General features: G+C 39.6%; 1 protein-coding gene across 2 annotated transcripts in view; it reads right to left on the reverse strand.

Annotated features, from left to right (window-relative positions):
• Positions 1-21,376, reverse strand: part of DOCK1 (dedicator of cytokinesis 1) — a 553,358-nt gene that overhangs the window by 447,169 nt on the left and 84,813 nt on the right. The window contains exons 8-18 of one of the 2 annotated variants that reach the window (XM_090058391.1): positions 20,879-21,036; positions 19,717-19,798; positions 18,459-18,594; positions 17,665-17,737; positions 14,787-14,929; positions 11,992-12,117; positions 6,385-6,509; positions 5,942-6,040; positions 3,941-4,013; positions 2,611-2,714; positions 1,850-2,033 (exon numbers count right to left, since the gene is read on the reverse strand). In XM_090058391.1, the coding sequence (XP_089914517.1) occupies positions 1,850-2,033; positions 2,611-2,714; positions 3,941-4,013; positions 5,942-6,040; positions 6,385-6,509; positions 11,992-12,117; positions 14,787-14,929; positions 17,665-17,737; positions 18,459-18,594; positions 19,717-19,798; positions 20,879-21,036 (1,303 nt within the window). The remainder of the gene's footprint in view (positions 1-1,849; positions 2,034-2,610; positions 2,715-3,940; positions 4,014-5,941; positions 6,041-6,384; positions 6,510-11,991; positions 12,118-14,786; positions 14,930-17,664; positions 17,738-18,458; positions 18,595-19,716; positions 19,799-20,878; positions 21,037-21,376) is intronic. The other variant, XM_090058392.1, reaches the window with a different exon arrangement.

The following is a 21,376-nucleotide window of genomic DNA, read 5'->3' on the forward strand; positions in this document are numbered from 1 at the left end:
TGTGAGCTGTGTTTTATGAGATCATAAAATTACTGCATTATCATTAAGATGTGATCATATATTTGTGATGCAATTCTAAAATTATTTCAGAATTATTGCTAAGTATCCTCACATGCCATAAGACTGGTTGACTGCAGTGAATGTGATGCGCTTTGAATATGAAATACCCAGAATGAGCTTTAACAGAGATGTCACTAAAAAGACTGCGGTACAATTGTGAGGTGACTAAGAAGGCATATCAGGCCTTTTCTGCTTGGACAGAGAACTGAATAAAGAATCCGTTAACTCAAGAACCTTAATGGCTGCTGGCAGTAAAGCACCACTCGGTATTGTATGCATCACAAGACATGTAGATTTATAACCATTTATGCAAATTTATAGTGAAAGTCTTTCTGATCAACATAAACAATGATTTGTAGTGATGAGGCCTTTCAATGAATTTTCAAACCACTGTCACTCATTTAGATAGGAAACTATCCCAAAATATAAATGTATATGATCTCTCATTTAATAAAGTCAAAAAAAAGAAGTACAATGACTTTATTTAAACAGAAAGGTCAGAGAAGTTACACACTATAGATACCCAAGTTCTCTATGTCAAGCCCCTCCCTTTAAGTCCTGACAGCTTGAACAACAAAAGGAGAGAGATAACTGTGGTTAGGAAACATCAACTTTGATGGCCTTCGTGTACTGAAGTTCCTGCAACTAACCACTGTATCAAGCAGTCAAAACGTATGAAAAGCAGGTTTTGGGGAAACAGGTGTGAGGAGTCTATGAGGTAACTACATCCTTCCAATTCCATTCCATGAGCTTCAAATTTAGGGCACACTGTGCCATAATGATGCGGTTTTCTTCCCTCCTAATTCCTCTTGCCTGCCTGTGCTCAGGCCTCTGGGCCAGAGTATTTCTTTCAGGTCACATGGAAAACACTACACAATGCTCTGGAAACTTTATGAGAAAATCTAGTGGCAAGCCCATTTATGCTACCATCCTCTAGATCAGATCTTGAGTTCACAAAGGCACTTAATGGGACTAGAAAAATATAAATATGTCCTATCTATTGTTCACCCCTACACATAAGACTCTAAATGAATTTTTTTGTTATTTTTTTTGGTTTGTTTTTAAAGCCCACAAATCCTGTAGGTGTAGGAGACATTAATTTTAGTAGCTGAAAGAGTCTTGGATTAACAGGCCCCACGTCCATATAAATGTGGACAATCATGCTAGAACCAAACTGAAGCATGTATACAGAGTAAGGTTTGAACACTCTTCTGCCTCTGGCTTGGGGCATGTACAGACATTATGTAGGGCACAATGCCTGGTCTGTGAACAGGCTTTGCCATACTGCTCTGCTCCCAGAGACAGGGTGTGAGATGGAGGAGGCTGCTTCCCACCCATTCCCCAAATGAGGGTCCCTGATCAGGGGAAGGAGTCTTTCCCTGCCACTTCACTCCATCTGGGGAATGGGAGGGGTGAAGCAGCAGCTGCGCTGTCCATGCCTTCCTGAGATGGGGATAACCCCAGTTGGAAGACGGTGTGGAGAGCAGGAGAGAGGGGGCTGCTACAGGATATATGCCTGTACTGTTTCCTCTTCCTGGTAGCATTTCTAGAAGTGGAAATTTCTCAAAGTTTCCACCACTAGAAATAAAACCTGATCATGGCCTCAGGCTGCATTTCTGTTGTGCCTACACCTGACTTCATTTATCGGGGATGTCAAACTAGCACCTTATGTATTATAACATTGACCTAATAAAAAAAGAAGACAAAGGGGGCACTAACACTCTCCCCCAATCACACATGCTGTGGAGTGGGATCAAAGACCGCTCAAAGATTTCCTTGATTAACTCACCATTCTGAGTAAGCTTTGTTGAACAAACCAGAGTGGAAATCTGAAAAGAATCTTTGCTGATGGTACAGCTTCCAAGATTCTGCATGCTTTTCCCTGTTGTAGAGTGTCCTTTTTCCTCCAGCTCTATTTTAGTAGATGGCAAACTTAAGTATGTTGATGCATCCTCCAACTTTTTTGCTTCTGCCTACAGGATTCAGAGTACAACGCAAACTATTTTAGAAAACCAAATACAAGTTCTCCAGTATATTCACGCTTAGCTAAGAATACGTTATTCTACATCTCTGCCTAGGTATACATCTGGTATATACTTAAAGGTCATTCTGGTTTTAAAGAAATTACAGGCTACAGTTTAAGCCTTTAAAAAGCAAACACAGTTTGATCATCTCCATGGCCTGTAGCAAGACTTTGAAATGTCAAAATGCCAAAGCAGTGTCTTGTCTCCTGGCATGAAAATCCATAGAGATGCCAGCTTCGTTAAAATTCTTGGGGAAAAAAATTACCATTTCTAGATGAAGAACAGAATCTTTTCAAAACTTGTCCTGCAACTTTCCAAGTACTCCAACTGCACTGTATGTGCTACTAGGCCCTGCTGAACATCATTCTAAAGCAACTACACAGTCCTAACCTCTGCTCTACATTTTTCATGCTTGACAGTCTTTTTAAACAGAATGTGAATACAATTACAGCTGGCATGTAGCACATTCCAATGCACAGATTTGGTTGCTGTGATAAGATTAAAAGTAAATATCTTAGAATTATACCTTGTACACTATTAGATCATGCTCTCCATCCTTTAAAGTTGTCCCATCATATCTCATTAGCTTCACAAATGCTAAAGCAAATATCTTCTCAGACTTATCTTTGGCTGTTAAAAATATTGTAGTTTAAGTCATTTATAATTGGCATAGACACACCTTCAAAATCGCAAGGAAAGAACTCAGAAATGGTCAGAGAATGATAAGGGGTTCACATAGCTATAAAAAGGGCTAGGATATTTTAAAGAGATTCCTACAGACATGAAACATAAGCTGTAAGAGTCTCTATGAAAGCACAACACTCCACACCCTTAGTAAAAATGAATACATAAGCAGCTTAACTGTGTCCAATCCTGAATTACTGCAACATCTTATCAATGGTCTAACTAAACGAATTTGTACTTCAGTTATAAATATGGCAGTAATATTCCGCACATTGTTTTCATTAGCACAATTCTTATTCCATTATAATAAGTGCTGTTTATTAATTACTAATTTTTAAATCAAAATAGACTGCTTTTATTATCCAGTCATTATAAAGCAAGTATCTGGTATTACAGCAAATTCTAAAATGCAACCAGTGCAAGTTATCTGATTAAAGTTTGGTTCATGTGCTGATACAGCCACAAAATGTTAGTTCAGGTTTTGCAAATTATACATGCTAGGCAAGACAACTGTTAAAGAGCTATTTTGAATAATTGTTATCTAGGCCAAAATAAGTCCCTCTTGTATCACCACACAGCAACTGCCAATAAAAGGAAAGTGCCTGGCCACCAGACCTGATCCCTAAGTCTCAGAGCATCTCAACTGCCAATGACTAAAGGAGGAATTGCAGGCAGTCATATACCTTTGCATATCAGAACTACAATTTGAAAGCAAAGAGCAAATTAGTTCTGAGCCAGGTCTCCAAACTATTAGGTCCATACCTAACAGCATGCAGTGCCTCCAAGACGGGTCATGTTTCCTTTGCCTCCCTTTTCCTCATGTTTCAGATGAGCACTGCCACCTTTTATTGACCTACTTCTCCAAAGTACCCAGCTACAGCCCTGTATCTTACTATAAAACCAGAAGCTAATTTACTAAGTCTCATATTCGAATGGGAAACATGCATAAGTAACACATAAGAAGAGGATGTTGAAAGATAAGAGGGGAGGGAGAGGAAGTAAAGGAGAATACAAGGCAAATAACAACAAACAGAAAAGAAAACACACCTTAGCCCCATGCGAAATGCAGTGCCTTTGATTAATTATAAGCCAGAAGCACTGTCCCTGTTACAGCACACTAAAGGCATCAAGAGCTGACAAGAGCAACCAGGGGAAAGGACAAAATTACTCACAGTCCTGTGACGATCTGTGGCGGAATGTAAACCTTAAATGACTCCGGTTTACATCTTCAATAGGAATGGCGACCTTTGAAAATTAAAAACAAAAGAAATGAATAAGAATCATAATTTCAAATAGCTTTTAAAAATACCTAACTTTCACAGTCTGCTTTTTTGGAAGAATTAAATGGTAGGTTTCTAGGAATTTAATAATTTGCTTGACTCTTTCCAAAAGAGATGATTCAAGGGCCAAAATCACTCTTCCAAGGAAGGTGCATCTTAGCTGCCCTGGGAGAGAGAAGTTATTCCCTCACCCACCTTATCCCATGATTTCACTGGATCAGAAGGCAAGCTATAGAAGGGACCCATAAACCAGGATTAATCCCCATTAATCCCTCAAGTAATGTTTGTGGCACCATGATTCAAGAATGGAGCCCTTACAAGTCTTCAGGACTAGTTCTCAATCCCTTGGCAGGAGCACATCTTCACCTCAACAACAGATATCTGGAATTTGTGCCTCTCTAATATTTTCAGCCTTTCACCTCAGTTGATGCTTACCATTGTCAATACATAATACACTGTAATGGCCTCTCTCTGATCCAGAAGCTTGCCATCAATGATGCCAACAGTTTTCACTTTGCCAATCTGATCTTACTGCCAGTGTCACCATATGGACTTGACTTAGCCCCTCACCCTCAACTTCCCCACTTCACCTTTTTTTTTTTCTCGCCTTATGTTTTGTACCTATTGCCTTGAATCTTTTTTGTTTTTAAATGTTATAAACATTCTCAATCACCCAACATCAAGTTATGTCATTTTAATTATTTATTAGGCAAAATTTATTAAGTCGCATCAAGATATATTATTCAAGCAATCACGTAATAAAATATTCACACACACCCCTCATATCTTTCTTTTACAGTCCTAATTTTTTATTAATCATATTTTAATTGCGACTATGTTGTTGATCTACTAAGTTGCAATTCTTTATATATGGGTTTTGGTAGGGTTACCATACGTCCAGGTTTTCCCAAACAAGTCCTCCTTTTGGCCCCTTGTCCTCATGTCCGGGTGGGTTTTTAAAATGAGAGCAAATGGCTGGGGTTTTGCTCTGTCTCTGTTTTCCCAGGGTTGCTGCTTGGGGCTGGGAGCAGGGGGCAAGGTGATTGGCTGTCGGGGGTCACATGCTCCCTGCATGGGCCCCAGCAAGTACTGCTTGGCCAACAGAGCTGAGGGGGGCAAGGGGTTGTGGGTTGGGAGTGAGGGGCAATGGCAACGCTGGGCAGGCAGAGGCTTACGACTCAGGGCCAGAGGCAGGGCACACTGCCCCCCGCCCCAACAATCATATGCCTCTCCCCCTTCCGCTCACAGGTGTCCTCTTTTTCGATACTGGAAATATGGTAACCCTAGTTTCGGTATTCCTATTAAAGGCAACTTCCAACTGCAGCTCTGATGAGTATGTATTATTTTGAAAGAAGTACAAGTTAAAAATTCCTAGCTACAAGCTTCCTTTAAATTATTATTTCCAGTTTTAATAGCCATATCATATTTCAGAAAGCCATCTGCAGCCTCATTTTTAGTTTTAATTCTCTGGCGTCTATCTAAGGATGCACTGTCATGCAAATTCAACATCATTAAACAAAATGTAACAGTAAAGTCAGCATCTAGAAGACTAAAGAGTCAGTCACTATGGTAATACATTTCTACCATGATCTCTTGCTAGCACTGTTTATTTTTCATGAAACAAAAGAAAGCTATTTTAAACAGATGTTGGAATACCCCTTGTCAAAGTCTTTTTGACCAAAAGGATGGGAGAATAATTATTTTCCAGTCAATGCCAATGTTGTTCCTTAGCAACCCTGAAAGGCTTCCTTAGCTACTCTTTTTATCTTTCCTACAAATGATCAGATCATTAGTGTCCTCAGTTTTACTTTTAAAGATTTTCCACTAAAACGTATTCTCATTTTATTCTGAATTAATCCAATTTGATGAAAATAATTTTGATATTATCTTTACCTTTACAGTTTCAAACCAACGAGGCTGTTTCACTTGGTAATATATCACTGACTTGTACTCAGAGATGGCTTCATCACCAGCACCAGGGAAGATCACATTCTTGGGGGAGAACACACAGAAAAGTTTACATGCACACTCTTGGCTCTTTAATTACACAGAGAAAGGCTTGACCCAATAAACAGATTCAGACAGATCAGAGGTTCAGACATTATCAGCTAACTTCAAATCAAACTTCATGCACTGACACTACAATGTGTTTGCCACAAATTAAACTAAACTTTTTATTTATTGGTATAAAGGGGGGAAAGCATTCATGTGAAGCCACTTTAAAACAATGGCTTGCAAGACAAGACGGCAGCTTTACCAAACACCTGAGAACACATGGGTAAAGCATAGGCACATACCAATTAAAAATACCAAACAATATTTGTAATTAAAAATACCTCTAATCTTTTTCCATCTTCATCATAAACAGATACTGTAACTTCTACATTCTTTGCTGTTGTTTTACTGCCTTTATCAAAATCTCCTTGAACTAATGTTACATAGATGTCATTGCGAACATCACCTAATAGAAGGTAAAAGAAATCAACAATGTTAACAGTAATAATCACAGTACATCCCTGAAGTTCTTAAGCCAATGAAGCAGAAAATCATTAAAACATTAAAGGTGTATTTTTTCAGACTAACCCTAGAAAAATCAGCATCCTTACATTAAGCGTTCAATATTGAACAGTATCACTGATTAGTATTTTACAATGATCTCTTAACCTAAAAGAGCAAGAACCTAAACCTAAAAGAAAATATCCAGCAACAGTAGTTTTTTTTAAAAGGCCTTATTCTCATGGTGTAAAATCTTAGTACACTTATTTACTGTGTTTCCTTTTTTCCAGATGGACTCCATTTATATGGCCTAGAAAAGCAGAATTTCTATTTTGCTATAAAACAGGTGATACCATATAGACGATGCTTTTAAAAAAATAAAATAAAATAGTTTGTGGATGCAGCTGCATATTTAAGTTTGGGGATCTCTGACTTGATACCTTTTACCTTTCAAATATAACCTTTTTTTAAAAAGTACCAGAAAACCATGGGAAACTCACATTCCTCCAAATATGTAATTCAGACTAATTGTACATATTTTCCTTGTCCCCACGTATCATCATGATATGGACATAGCCAGCTGAGGCAGCCACATAAAGCATACAGGCAAAACATGCAGGCAGAATGCCATGTCAACAATCCCCAGCAAAAGGCCCTGAACTCAAGATTTCACTTTCAAGACTCTTGGCCTGAAGAGGAGACTGAGTAAGCTAAATCTTTCCCTTCGTCCTTTGCTTGAAGAATACAGTAAAATCTCTGTTATCCAGCATCCCCAGGGTAAGGAGATTGCCAGTTACATAAAAACTCTGGTTATCTGAAATAACCTGGCAGAATTTTCCACAGGCATGAAAGGTAGCGTGAAGCTGGGAGCAGGGGTGGGGAGAGGAGAGGGCTGGGGGGGGCAGATACACACGGAGCAGCAGCAGTGCTGGGTGGCGGCAGCGATCACTTGCCCTTGTGGAGCTGGGGGAGGAGCAGTGGCAGTGTCTGCATGCAGAGCAGTGGCGGCACAGGGTGGTGGTTAATGGACTATTCCGTTTGGTTAAGTACTGGATAACAGAATTTTACTGTAGTTTGAAGAACGTCTTTTTTCCCCTTTGTACATAAATATTAGTACTCTGCCAAGGCTTATCCAGGAGGAGGGCCAGAAGGTTGGGGAGGTGGGGGCGGAGGGCACTTCTTTTTAAAACCATAATTTCTTGATAGAACACAATTTCTCAATTTAATGCCATGGGTTTTCTCTTTAAAAAAAAGGCTGTCATTTGTGTGATAATTGTATTTTATTATTGAGACACATACCATCCTTACTTGATTATAAAATGACTCTGATTATAAGATGACCCTCCAATAATTAGATGTTATATATGGAAAATTAATAAATTTGATACAATTTTCCAGATAAATATCTAATTAGTGAATTTGTCAACTTCCCACTTCCACAGCAGAAAAGATAGATCTGGTAGCCCCTTACCCCCTACCAACTTCTCTTCCCCCTGCAGCCTTTTCCTCTCCCCTTACTGTAAGACCCTGCTTTCCCTGAACACATGGAATTGAGGAGCAAATTTGAAAAAACTGACCCCTGAAATAAATATAGCAATCTGCATATGGTACCCATAGACTTAGTTCACCCAGAAATGATACATATTACCTTTTTTAAAACTGCTGCAAGTTTTAGCATACCTACTCCACAAAGAAATTTCATGTCTCAGGTCAAATTAGCCAAATCAGTTCCAAATTCTATCAACTGAGCAGCGCTCTCCATCTATCATCTGCCCTACCATTGGCAAGTATACTCACAGACCCTTCAGCCTGGGGCTTCAGATATATCTATATCTACAGATATAAAAAGGCATAGTCCATCTGTCTGTCTGTCTCACTTCTCCAGACTAAAGAAGAACAAAGAGAAGCCCATGACATGCTTGAGAGAAAGCAGGCGTGGAGCACCAGTCAAAGGAAGGCATGCTAGAAACAGTGACTACTTTCTACTAAAAACTCTACATTGCATGACAGGAGGACACGGGGGCCATGCAGCAGTGCCTGCAGGGGCTCACCTGGGCCCTTGGAGAAGCTGAGCAGCAGCTGCTGGAGAAGGAGTGGACACTGGAGGAGCTTGAGAAGACCCTCCAGAGGTTCGACAACGGTAAGACTTGTGTCAGATGGCCGGCCCAAGGAGTTTATGTGACTGTTTGGGACCTGGTAGGCCCTGACCTGTTGGAGCTCTTTCAAGAGCAGCTGCAGGCAGGCCGGGATGGACTGGGACCTCGTGACCCTCTTGCACAAGAAGGGTCTGAGGAAAGAGTTGATGAACTGGAGGCCCATCACCTTGCTGAACTTCGACTATAAGCTGCTGGCCAAAGTCTTGGCTAAGCTGTTTAAATCTGTCCCATGTTCCATCATCCATGAGCACCAGTCGTGTGGGGTACCAGGATGCCAGATCCATGGAGCCCTGCTGCAACTGAGGGACATGCTCCAGCTAGAACAGTACACAAGGCAGAAACGGGTTTTTGAGCATGCAGATCACCAGGGCTACCTGCTCTCCCTGATCCTTTTTATCCGTGCCATTGAACCCCTGGCCCAGTGCATCAGGCAGGACCCTGAAATGCATGGAGTCCTGACTCCCAGAGGAAGCAAGGAAGAGACCAAGATCCAGGCCTACATGGATGAACTGAACATCTTGTGCTAGAATAAGTGTGCTGTAGAGAAAGCCCTATGGCACACATGGGTCTACGAAGTGGCAGCAGGGGCCAAGCTTAATGTGAGCAAGAGCACCTGCCTGGCCATGGGTAAGCTCAGGGACCTGGAGTCCCTGGGCGTCTCAGTCCCCCATTAGGGGGTCATGATCCTTGGGGTGGAGTTTGACCCCAAGCTGAGCAGAAGGAGAGCCTGGGAGAAGGAGGACAAAGTGAAGCAGGGACTGGGTCAGTGGCACATGCACCACCTCTCCACAGTGGGGAGCATGGCACCCCTGAAGGCAGTGTTGCTACCAGTGCTTCTGTACACCCCACTGGTCTCCCCCGCTCCACCCAGGTGTGTCACCCACAGAATCCAAAGAGCCATGTGCGCCGCCTTCTGGGGATCCAGAATGGAGAAGGTGGCAAGGAAGACCCTGTACAAAAAGAAATGGGCCAGGGTCAGGGGGATGCCAGACATCCACCTTTTCCTATGACCACAGTACACGAGCCAGATCTGCAAGCTGGTGACTGGGCCAACAACCAAAACAGCCTGTCTTTTCGAGTCACCTCCTGAGACCATGGGGGTGTACGTGTCAGCCAGAGGGAGACCGTGCACCATGGAATACCCCTGGTTCTACAGTGTGCTGAATGGGTTCTGGAGCAAGTACAGGCTACAGAAGGAAAGCCCAGAGATCACGTTCAATCACAGAAGGCAGTCAGAGACAGGCTATCGACCACTGAGCTGCTCCCTGATGATGACTGCCAGGCCGTGTGGGACTGGATCTTCCACAAAGACCTAAGAAAAGACCACAGAGACTTGAACTGGCTCATAGCTCATGGAGTACTCCCAGCAAAGGTGTGGAGGCACAGAGCGAGATGAGAGTCTAGACTCAGCTGCCTCAGGGGAAGCTGCCAAGGCCAGAACAAGACCATCAACTACCACCTCTGCCTCTGTTCCTCTGCTAATGGAGTGTGGAAAAAGGTAACCCAGCTCCTTGAGGAAGTGACAGGAGTCAGGCTGATGACAAGGGAGGCAGTACTGTATGGACACCTGACTAAACATCAGGGGTACCAGACAACCCGCTTTGACCAGTTTGGGTCCTGCATCAGGAGCGCTCTGTGGCAATGCAGGAACCTCCTGATGTACAGACACACTAAGCTTGAGCAAATGGACTATGCTGAAATGCTTCTGAGTGAACTCCAGTGCTGCTACCAGAAACTGGTGGGAGAGGACACAGCCAACTCCACCTGGAAAAGAGACACGTGGCACAGGCTGTTCAAAGCCCACCCCCAGAAACAGAAGTGGACAGGGAGAACAAAGGGGACAATGACACAACTTGACCTGGAGACAGCAAGGAGGACAACAACAGGATCAGCAGCAGTGGAAGCAATAGCAACAAGGACAGTGAATGAACTGAGAAGGGAAACCCCAGTACCCTTAAAGAGCGTTACGGACAGACAGACAGATGGACTAAGCCTTGAGGACCAAGCTACATGAAGAAGGTGACTGGACTAGAGGCAACATCAAGGGATGTTGCCTCTAGTTCAGGTCCAATCTAGTCCAAGTCTAGTCCAAGCCTCAAGTCCAATGTAGCCCAACATCTAGTGCCTCCAGTGCAAATGAGTCCCAAGAGGAGGCTGCTGTGAGAAGACAATTAGATGCACAACACCATCAAGAAAGCCATGGTCAAGAAAGTTGCCACTCATCTGTCATTCTTGATGGGCAATTCACTAGTATAAATATATATGCCTCAATAAAGTATGATTATATATAGGATTTATGTTCAACAGACAATTATATCTGGAGAATTTGAAAAAAGCTGGAAAAAAGAAACAATGTGAGGTACAGCATCCCCTATAGAAAGGGTATTTTTATTTGAAAGCCCTCGTACATCTATGTATCTATCTAGCAAAAGGCGGGTGAGGGGATGATGACACAACAAAAAACCCAAAACCTCCCCTGTGTTGATAACTTAAAGTTTTGTATATAGAAATTTGTGATACAGCTTTCAATGAAAAAGAAAATCTTTCTACAGTGGAAGCTGCACCTCAGATTATTTGTGTTTTCTAGCTTTTTTCAAATTCTCCATACAGAGATATGTTCAACAGGCAACTGAAAAAAGATAAAAAAATTAGTGCCAAATGGCCACCCTAATCTTGGGCACATAACTCACATACTTGCATATGGTTAGCTGTCCAGTACTACATACAGTGTATGCTGCCACTTCTGAAACTGTATTTTTACCTTGTATAAAATTTGAAGTGATTAGCATAAGGCAGCCTTTTTTTTCTTGGAAGATTAATAACCCAGATTCTTTTAGATATTCTGTGGGTGCATCTACACAAGACGCTGCCTGCGCAGTAGCCAAAAAATACTGCATGGTAGCATGTCACAGCATGGACAGTGCTAATACATTACTGTGCAGTATTATTAGGCTACCGTGCAGTAGCATCACCTAAACATTCACCTGCATTTTATTTAGTACTTGCTAATATAAGTATTAAATACATGCGCCTTAATGACTGCACAGTAGTGTCTCGTGTAGATGCGCCCTATGCCTACTCTATCACACCAATGCATTTAGAAATATAATTTTTTAAGTAAACAGAGGGGATCCAAAATAAAAGTATGTAAACTTACAAATTATTTTTGTAAATATGGTTCAGGGAATCAATTTTATTTCAAACATGGTCATGTACCTGAAGAAGCATATCCTTTTGTAGAATGCCAGTTTGCCTATCAGTAACCCAACTCAATAACAGACAGATGCTTACCAGGCATAATGATCTCAGGAAACCCCATTTTCCGGGCCACAGCTGTTGACCTATCCACTAAGTGTGGAAATTCTTTTCTAATCTGATGAATGTCTCCTGGAAGAAGTTTCAAAGTCACCCATAAACCTGCAGCATAAAATTAAATTATTAGGTTTTATTTCCAGGGTTTCGTCTTTTATTTCAAAATACTGTTTTGACAAATTCAAAAGGTAACAATACATGCACAAACAGCTGTTCCAGGGCTGAAAAATATGAAATGAAAATTAAATATTATAACCACCAAACCTGGAACAAAGCACAAGGGATATACCCAACTAGAACAAGTTTTATGGCACGTTACAAACTTCATACTTTGAAACAGACAGATTAATGAGAAAGTAGCTAGGGAAGCTACAGACCCTCTGCAAGAGGCATGGAATATGATAGTGGTATATCGTGTGATATTTCCATAGCCTCATTGGAGGGGTTTATTACACTATTTCAACTGTAGGTGCAGGGGTAGGTAGACCCCAACTCCCATACAACATGCCATTAAAAACAGAATGTACAAGCACAATTCTACCCAGCATATAGGTATAGAAAGAAGATTCAGCTCTTTCTCCCTTTCTCCCCAAAAAACCCCAATCCAATGTATGCCATGAACAGTTTGCTGGGTATTTTGCTTTACCAGATAGTAATGATAGAAAGTCTTTCCTTTTATTCAGTGCTCATTTAGGAAGAATACATTTTGTTGAGCATGATACCAGACATAGAGTACTTTAGAAGAGACAGGCTAGAATGGGATCATGTCCATCAAGCGTAAAACAAAAAAAACAAAAAACAGATTTTGTTCATTAAATCCAAGACAAGGACAAATTTGTAAAATAAGCAAAGATCAATGGAAAGATGCTGATATCTTCAATCCTTAATTGGGCACTGAGCTTAATGGAGGACCCAGTGAAGTCTGCAACACAGAGCTAACAGAGAGCCAATTAAATACATTTTGCAGAGAATGTGACAAAATGGGTGCCAAAGTATCCCACCTTTCCTCAGGAAATCTGAGACCTGTATTCTGCTCACCAGACTTGAATACAAAAGGGATCTTGCAAGAAAGGATTATTAAGCCATCAATAGCAGTGGCCTGCAGCTCATGCCTGCCCTTTGAATTTTCATGAGTTCTTTCAAAATGAAAGACAATAAATGTTTTATAGGAAAATTTCAAACATCAATACTTGGAATGGAAAAGCCAAGAAAAAAAATTATACAAACCATCCACAATAAGGTTACTGGAGTAGATGTCACCAACACTTGATATTTACCTTTATTTTTTCCCCTCAGTCCATATTATTTAGTTTCACCTATGGAGCAACTTATAAAAACATAGCTTCTACTCTACGTGCCACTGAAGTGAGTTTGAATAACTATAGTAAGCCATTAAAACTCATTGTTTTTCAAGATAGTACTAAAACAAACTGTACAGTATAAGACACAAAAGAAAACTGTGGAATCTCAGATGAGTTTGTAGCAACTTTGTAAATAATGACTTTTTAATGGTGGTCATTGAAATTATGTTTCCAAGAGAATAATTACTAAAACAATTATAAAAGTAAAAGGAGAAAAAGAGACCTAAAATAAAAGTATACATATAAAACATATGGTTTATAATCCTCTTACATGATTAACTAAATATTCATTTTATTTTTAAACTGTTTGAATAAACAAATAATTCCAAGTTAAACAGTCTAATAACAGTCTGTGGTGCTTTGTTGCCAGAAGTGCCAACTAGTTGCTTCTCAAATTGTACTTGGATCAGAATGATTGGCTATACTACTACCTCTTACAGATGAAGAATCTGCAAGGATTTATAAAGGAAACAGAAATTTAATAATTTGTAATAACAGATCTCACAAAAAGTGGCTACTATGATCTTTCAAAATAGCACAAGGCAAACAAAAATCATGCTTCAACAAGCAACCAAAACGAAGAATATTTTCATTAGGCCTATAGCTCAGATGCATTTGTATAAATAAAAACAAAGCCCCCATCTACACAACATTAAATTAATCCAAAACCAAAAAGAAAAGAAAAACCAACTGAGTACATAACATTAGGGACTGGAATGAAGTTAAATAATTGAACTGCTACACATTTTATGTTAATAAAGTATGGTATAGAAGTTTGGAAGTAAGCTTAATTTCAGGTCAGCAAAAGGTATGCTGAAATAAAACACTAACTTTTTTCCTAGATCTGCATATTTACTAGACCATCTTGGCTACAACATTAACAGTCATTCTATAGGCAGAGCAACCGCCTTTATTTTGTAGCCCTCCTTACTGGTTTCAATTCTGAAGACATTAATTCCTTTTTCTTCTTGACAGGAGGCCAACCACTGTGAATATAGCTGCTAATAGGAAAAACAATGAGAAGAACAGGAAGGATAAGACTTCTTCCAGGAGAAGTCTCTAGGAGAGGTCTCAAGGAGAGGCCAGAGTCCACAGGCATGAAAGCCAGGTCTTGAGTCACTGTTTCGCATGCACAAATATAGACTTGAGTAGGGCAGAATTAAGAGAGAGATAGGGATGGCAAATATTGCTTAAAAAGGATAGACAACCTGATCTGTAACAAGTCAAAAAAATGAGGGTGTTGCAAGAAAAGAAAAGAAAAAGCAGTCCAAGTATATTTCCTGGTACCAAACAATAGCAACAAACAAACAAATTAAAACTGTGTATCCTCCAGTCCAAATTAAAATACTCAGTTGGCATAAAGCAAGCAATAATTTATCTGGTATGCCAGTTAAAATAAAGAACAGTACTTACCCTGACCCTTGTGGTTAACTTCTTTAGCAGCAATCACTTTGTTTATAACAGTCTGAAGGAAATCATTCTCCCCTGCCACCCTGGGTGAAAAACGGGATGATATGTTCAGCTGCTTGTGTCGACTGGCGTCATCCAATGCTAGCCTGGAGGATGCACATGACGACCAACACCAGGAAACAAAGGGTCACAGAAAACCAGAAGTCACAGTAACAAGGGAACATAAAAGATCATATCATAGTTGTGACAAAGAGTATTTATTAGTCAACGCAAGACAAAGGACAGGAAAGGTAACAAGAAAGACACAGGAAGATCATTAATCAAGAAAATGCTGACCTACTAAAAGAGATGTAAAGCAAACCTACGTTACCCTTCCCCAACAGGAACATGCATGAATCAGTTCCCAATCCCACTTCTAATAGCATGTAAATAAAGGAAGGAAACCCAAGAGGCCCCTGTTAAATAGTGGAAACCTAACCAGGGTGATTTTACAAAAATGTAAAGTATTTTAGCACAGCAGAACCTTCAGGGCAGCTTCTGCAATTTTATATATTAAGCAGTAGTGAAGATGGTTGAAAATGAAACTAACTTTAAAATCTCATAGAGATGGCTTAGGGCAGGAAAGGAAGATATTCCAAACACTGTGTTATACTTGATGAACAAATAAAAATGTGAAAATTATATGAAATGTGACATTTGATGTCATTTAAGTATTCCACACTAATCTTAAGTGCTTTTGACAACCACTGGTTGGTGGCCAACAAATGGATACAAACAACAGATGAAAACAGAGTTGCACATAGCACAATAGAAGCAAAGCACGAAATGAATAAGAAAATGTGCCTCACACAATTTAAGTAAACATCAGAAATAATGACGCCAATATTCATCATATATTTGCACATTACTCATATTCTTCATATAAACTTTTTCTGAGAATGTTTTCACTTACTGTAGCAAAACACATTGTACATGCTTTCAAGAAGCTGGTCTGCATATAGACTATAAATCAGTTTTAATGAAGCAAAAAACTACATATTCCTACACACTATAGCTTCTACTTCGTTGATCAACAAAAATTCATTTTCAGTGAATATTTTCCCACACACTAAAATATAACTTGCTATGGTCTGACAAACAACAAACACTAACATAATCACTTTTTTTTCTTTAAAAGGCTCCATTTTCTCTGAACAACAGGATTATATGACTATTACCTGGTCTTTAATATGCTATATACAAAGTCCACTGCCATCATGAAATACAAAGATGAGGTGGCTAAAGCCACATATTGCTACCTAATCTCCTCAAAGAGCCAACAAACCCTAAAACTTAAAACCTTCAAACTCCATCCTTACTAACTGTATGTACTTTTTAATTAGATTTAAGTTAGTGGCTAGTACGTTATTTCAATCAATGGTTTAGATTTGTTTTTATAAACCCTCTAAAACCATCAGGACATTAAGTCATCAGGGAACACTTTTATATATATATTTTTTTTTTCCTGCTTTGAACAGAGATTGTGGTCTACATGTCATTCAAAGGTAAAAAGCTGAGCATTTGTTTTTTATAGAGATATACTTCATTCATCCCCTCCCACATCCCACCTCACTTTGTGGGAAGAAATTATAAAGCTACTGATGTAATCACTAATATCCCCACATATTTGCTTTGTATTAATAAGCATGCTCTTCTACAAAACAGACAGTCAAATCTGAACTATTCGACCTAAAAAAGCAAACTACAGATATTGTGTATGGTGCAAGATCACCTGTACTGGGCACAGCACACCTAATCTGCTTCACTAGCGTCTAGACTTCACTGGGGCCATCATTGTGTACGGTCAGATCCCTGCCGCACCCAGGTTTTCAGGGACCCACTCCTGAAGAGCAACAGCCATGGGTGCTGCACCCAACTTGAGGCATAGGCGTGCAAATAGAACCCCTGAGGGTTTCTGTGCCCGCACAAAGGTGATGTCCGTTTGCAACCTAAAAAAAGTTCAGATTAAAATCCAAGTATAACCCTTAACATTGCATTAACTCGTATTTCAGTGTTTTGTCATGTCTGTTCTATTGCTTAGTCTCCAATGCTGAGAGACAATTTAGGGGGTGTACAGGCTTTCTCCGCTTCCATATTTTCTCTTTTAAAAAAACAAAACAAAACAACATTTTTTTTGTTTTTAGCCAGTTTACTCTCTTAAAAGTTACCAAACCAAGTGTTTAACAGACTTTGATCTTCTGGTTATACATAAAACTATGAGAGTAGTTTCATGGATAACCAATCTCTCCTTCACTTCCCCAGTAGTGAAGCTCGTTTAAAAAAACTGAAACGATATTTTAGTATCTACACTCATTATTTTTATGCTTTCCCTCTCTAAGATTGGTGGTGGTTGACCAACACGAACATCTTCCACTAGCAGGCAGCTAACTGACAACTTAATTCACACAAGCCACTTACCATCCATCAGGTGGTAATAACATAGTCATTACCACCCATGGCTGGTTTGGAACCAACAACATAGATATTTTAAGATTTTTGTTTCTTTTATCTAATCTGATCTTGTTAACAACATTCTACCTTGAACAAAAAGGAAAAAGGAAAAGCTATTTTTCAACCTGAAGCATAAAAGAAAGAGAGCACTTACAAACGGGTGAACTCTTTTTGACACTATCATCCCAAATGACAGCAAGAATTAGCAAGGGGAAAAAATGGTTAAGACTATGTCTGAAATTCCCACCAAGAGCAATTTTAAAAACATTAGAAATCTATATCACATTAGTGGAATGTAAGATTAATTTTAGAAGCTGACTTTGAAAAATGTTTTACATTATAAACCTCCCAATATCACCTCTGAAAATTCTTTACACTATACTGTACTTACGGTTGAAATGGTATAAAGTGTTGTTTGTCTTCGTCATCAACTTTCCCATTTATTATGTCAGTTACATCCATTACTGTAATCAAAAACAAAAAATACTTCATTAAATGATCAACAAATAAAAGACAAGGGAAATATAATGTATGAAAGCACCTTCATCTTGTTAAAAACTGATGATCAGAAAGTTTTTCTTTTCAAGTATAAACTGAGAATTACCATGGTGAAAGAAATGGACACACCTGAAACTAGAATTACATGTGCACATATATTTTTACCACATGTAGTCCTGTGGCACTTATGAAAATGATTCCCTAGAGCTATTACTTCAAAAGGTTTTGCTCATAGGGTCAACTAGAAGGTTAACTGCTGCTTCCACCTACATAGATTTAAAAATATACCCATTTTTCATCACATTTTCACTTCTTTATTGCAGCCATTATATTATGCAATTTCTAACATCTTCTACATTACTCCGAGTATTCATAAGTTAACTAAATAACTTATTTATGACAGAGTTGAGAACTAAATAACCTGATCCCCTGCAGTTTACAAAAATTAAAGAATAAAGTATAATCCTAGTTTAAACTGTGAACCATTATCACACTTTTCCAAAGAGATTTCAAATAACTGATTATGTATGTTCAGAGTAATACATATAGGCAAAACACACATGAAAGACGTGGCAGGTTTTTTCTAAACAAAAAGTTGATGAGAGTACTGAACAAAGGTGCAATATTAAAAGCAGCTCTTATTTACCATGAATTCTGACAGCATAAAAGCTAAAGAAAATAGATTACCTGCTACACCAAAAGGTCGCCGTAGCCCAGAGGTTAGTTTTCTCGTGTTGTTGTCCCTCAATTCCATTCTGCCTACTCTGACAATCTGACATACAAAACTGATTTTCTCTCTTTTCAGGTCCTTACTGCCAAGGTCCTAGAAATATTAATTTCCATATATTATTTTACTATAATACCATTCACTTCAAGTTTCACTTTAGTGGACAGCAGAAAGAATGGATTGTGAACAAACTATCTTTTCAGATTCTAGATTTTAGCATTTGAATAACTGATTCTCATGACTAAAGAATTTTGATAAGAAAACCTGAATAATGAATTTGTACAGAATTCAAGATTCATCATTAGAAATCCAAATCATTTTGAAGGGCACATCTACACGTGCTATTAATGTGCTGGAAGCTTACTGCACAGTAAAATACTTCACAGTAAGCTTTCCCCACAAAAGCATCTACACTTGCACCCACTGGAAGCAAATTTGCTCAGGAAAGGAGCAATTCAGTGGAGGGCTATTCCTACACTGCTCTGTCCCCTGACAGCAGCCAGGGTGGAATAGCAAGTAATCTGTAAGGATCTCCCAGGTGCCAGCCCTGGGCTGGCAGGGGGCACCAGGCTCAGGGGAAACTGTCCTAGCTGTGGAGTAGCTGCCTCCTACCCTCTCCCCCAGCAGCTGTTTCCCAGGCCCACACGCTGATCAGCAGATCAGGGCATGGGGCTGGGAAACTGTTCCCTCCCCCAGCAGCTGTTACCCAGCCCTGACCTGATCAGCTGGGAAACAGATGCCCATGGGAGGGGTCAGTTCCCCTGCCCCCTAGCGCCTGGGCTGACTGGGAGCAATTTGCTCCAGGTCAGCTGTCTACACATGTGCTACTGCATGGTAGTTACTGTGTGGTTAAACTACTACCTGTATGTATTTTACTTTCAACTATTAAACTAATTTACTGTGTAGTAAAGGCTGCACAAGGGTAGACTCTGATGCTTAACTGCACAGTACATTAGTCTACTGCACAGTAAAGGATCTCATATAGATGTGTACACAGAGTTTAAAATCTTTTTTTACAATTTTGGGAGAGGAATTGCTTGGCTTTTGCTCATGTAAACTACAGCTACTAGAAATCACATCAAAATCAAAAATAACTTACAAGGTTCCTCAAACCCCAAATTCTGGTCTGTAGAGTTAGCCCACACAAAACCCATGCAAATCTTTCAAAAACATAAAACAAAGAGCTTTAAATGCAGCAAAAAACAAATACATACTTACAGTGAATACTGCTCGAAGATTATGCAATCTGTCTATGTCTTTGGGTAACCCAGAACTTGACCATCGCACCAGATAGTTTTCACTGTAACAAGATTGTTGTTTCTTAAAACTCTTTTTTAAATAAAGTAACTTGCAGATTTTACATAATTAGACTAAACAAACAGCCTAATTTTCAAGTCCTACAATAAGGTTGTACTCACGATGCAACTGTATTACACCAGCATATTCCTAGTCCATAACTTGTTCCTGGGGTTTATACACTGTCACTTGTCAGTTTACAGACTTACATAGTCTTTTAATGCATTTTATTTTATTTTTACACCTGTTAGTATAGAAGTGGCAGCTCTGGACCACAAAGTTGGATGCCTTTTCATGCATCAACAAGAGAAATAAATTCTGACTGTAGAAACTTTATTGTGAGCAAGTCAAAATATCATACCTCAGCTTGACTTTAAGATCAAAGTGACTCTATGCAGCTAAGTTTGTCGAAAGTGGACAGAGGGGAAGCTATAATATGGAAACCCATAATAGCTTTTTTGCTGCAACAAAGATACATCAGCATTCAATTGTCCTTCAGGTTCTCTACAAAGGTCACTTTCTAACTCGTATAACCACACAGGTATACTAAAAATGGAGTTTTATAGATTTAAAAAATGAATATACTGTTACGGCCTTTTGAAAAAGACACCACTGGTGTGTTGAACATGCTGCCCTGATCAAAGTAACATTTACTGAGTAGTTGCTGTTATATTTGTGAGCATCACATGTAAAAAAAAAAGCAATTCTTAAACCATCTAGCATGATGCAATTCCTGTAAGAAAGCAAGGGATCTAGAACTCTAACTCTACTGGTGAGTGAGAATCAGAGCTTTGCTAGAGTCTTCATATTCCATTTACGCTCTGCACAAGTGAAACTGAAGACACAGTATGATAACAAACAGTATGAATTTGTAATGCACTGAAGCTAGAGACTAATTTGCTGCTGTGCTGAATAAAGCAGCTGAAGTGTAGTTAAATTAATGCTTCCTAGCTAACCTGATCCTACAGTTCAGAAAATGAACTTTCCAAAAGCCCTCACACACCAAGCTATAACTCCTTACTTCCAAAAACCAGCCAGGCACAAAACCAGCAAAGTATAAAAAATGCAACAGACAAATACTAACCTGATAAACTTTGACTCCAGTGGATCATAAAGAGACATAAGAACTTCAGCATCTTCTCCAATTTTACAGACTACATTTTTTAAATTTACAAATAAAGCGAATGAAGGAGTGGCAGCAAACTTGGCTTGTCTGTTAATATCAATGTTCTGTTTTTGAGACTGCAATTTCAAACAGATGAAATAATCAAACTTAACAGCACTAATTAGTAAAGAAAGAGCTTAAATCATTGATCTACTATGGAGCATTTATCTCTTAGCCAGAGAAAAGTAAGAATAGCCTCCAGAGCTAAAACAGGGCTGTCCAACTGGTGGCCCATGAGGAGTAAATATGAAGCCCCCAAGCTCTCACCCAGCTACTGCTCCCCCACTGCTCTGGCTACAGCTGGAGCCAGAGTCTCCGGACACCCTTCCCTCCTCTGGCTCCACCCCAGGTGGCAGGGCAGTGCAGCAGTGCAGGGAGCTGAGGGTAAGTCCAGGTCACACAGGTTCAGAGGGGAAA

Source organism: Crocodylus siamensis, chromosome 7 (assembly GCF_052110815.1).
Source record: "Crocodylus siamensis isolate JL-2025a chromosome 7, ASM5211081v1, whole genome shotgun sequence".
In the NCBI taxonomy this organism is placed as follows: Eukaryota; Metazoa; Chordata; order Crocodylia; family Crocodylidae; genus Crocodylus; species Crocodylus siamensis.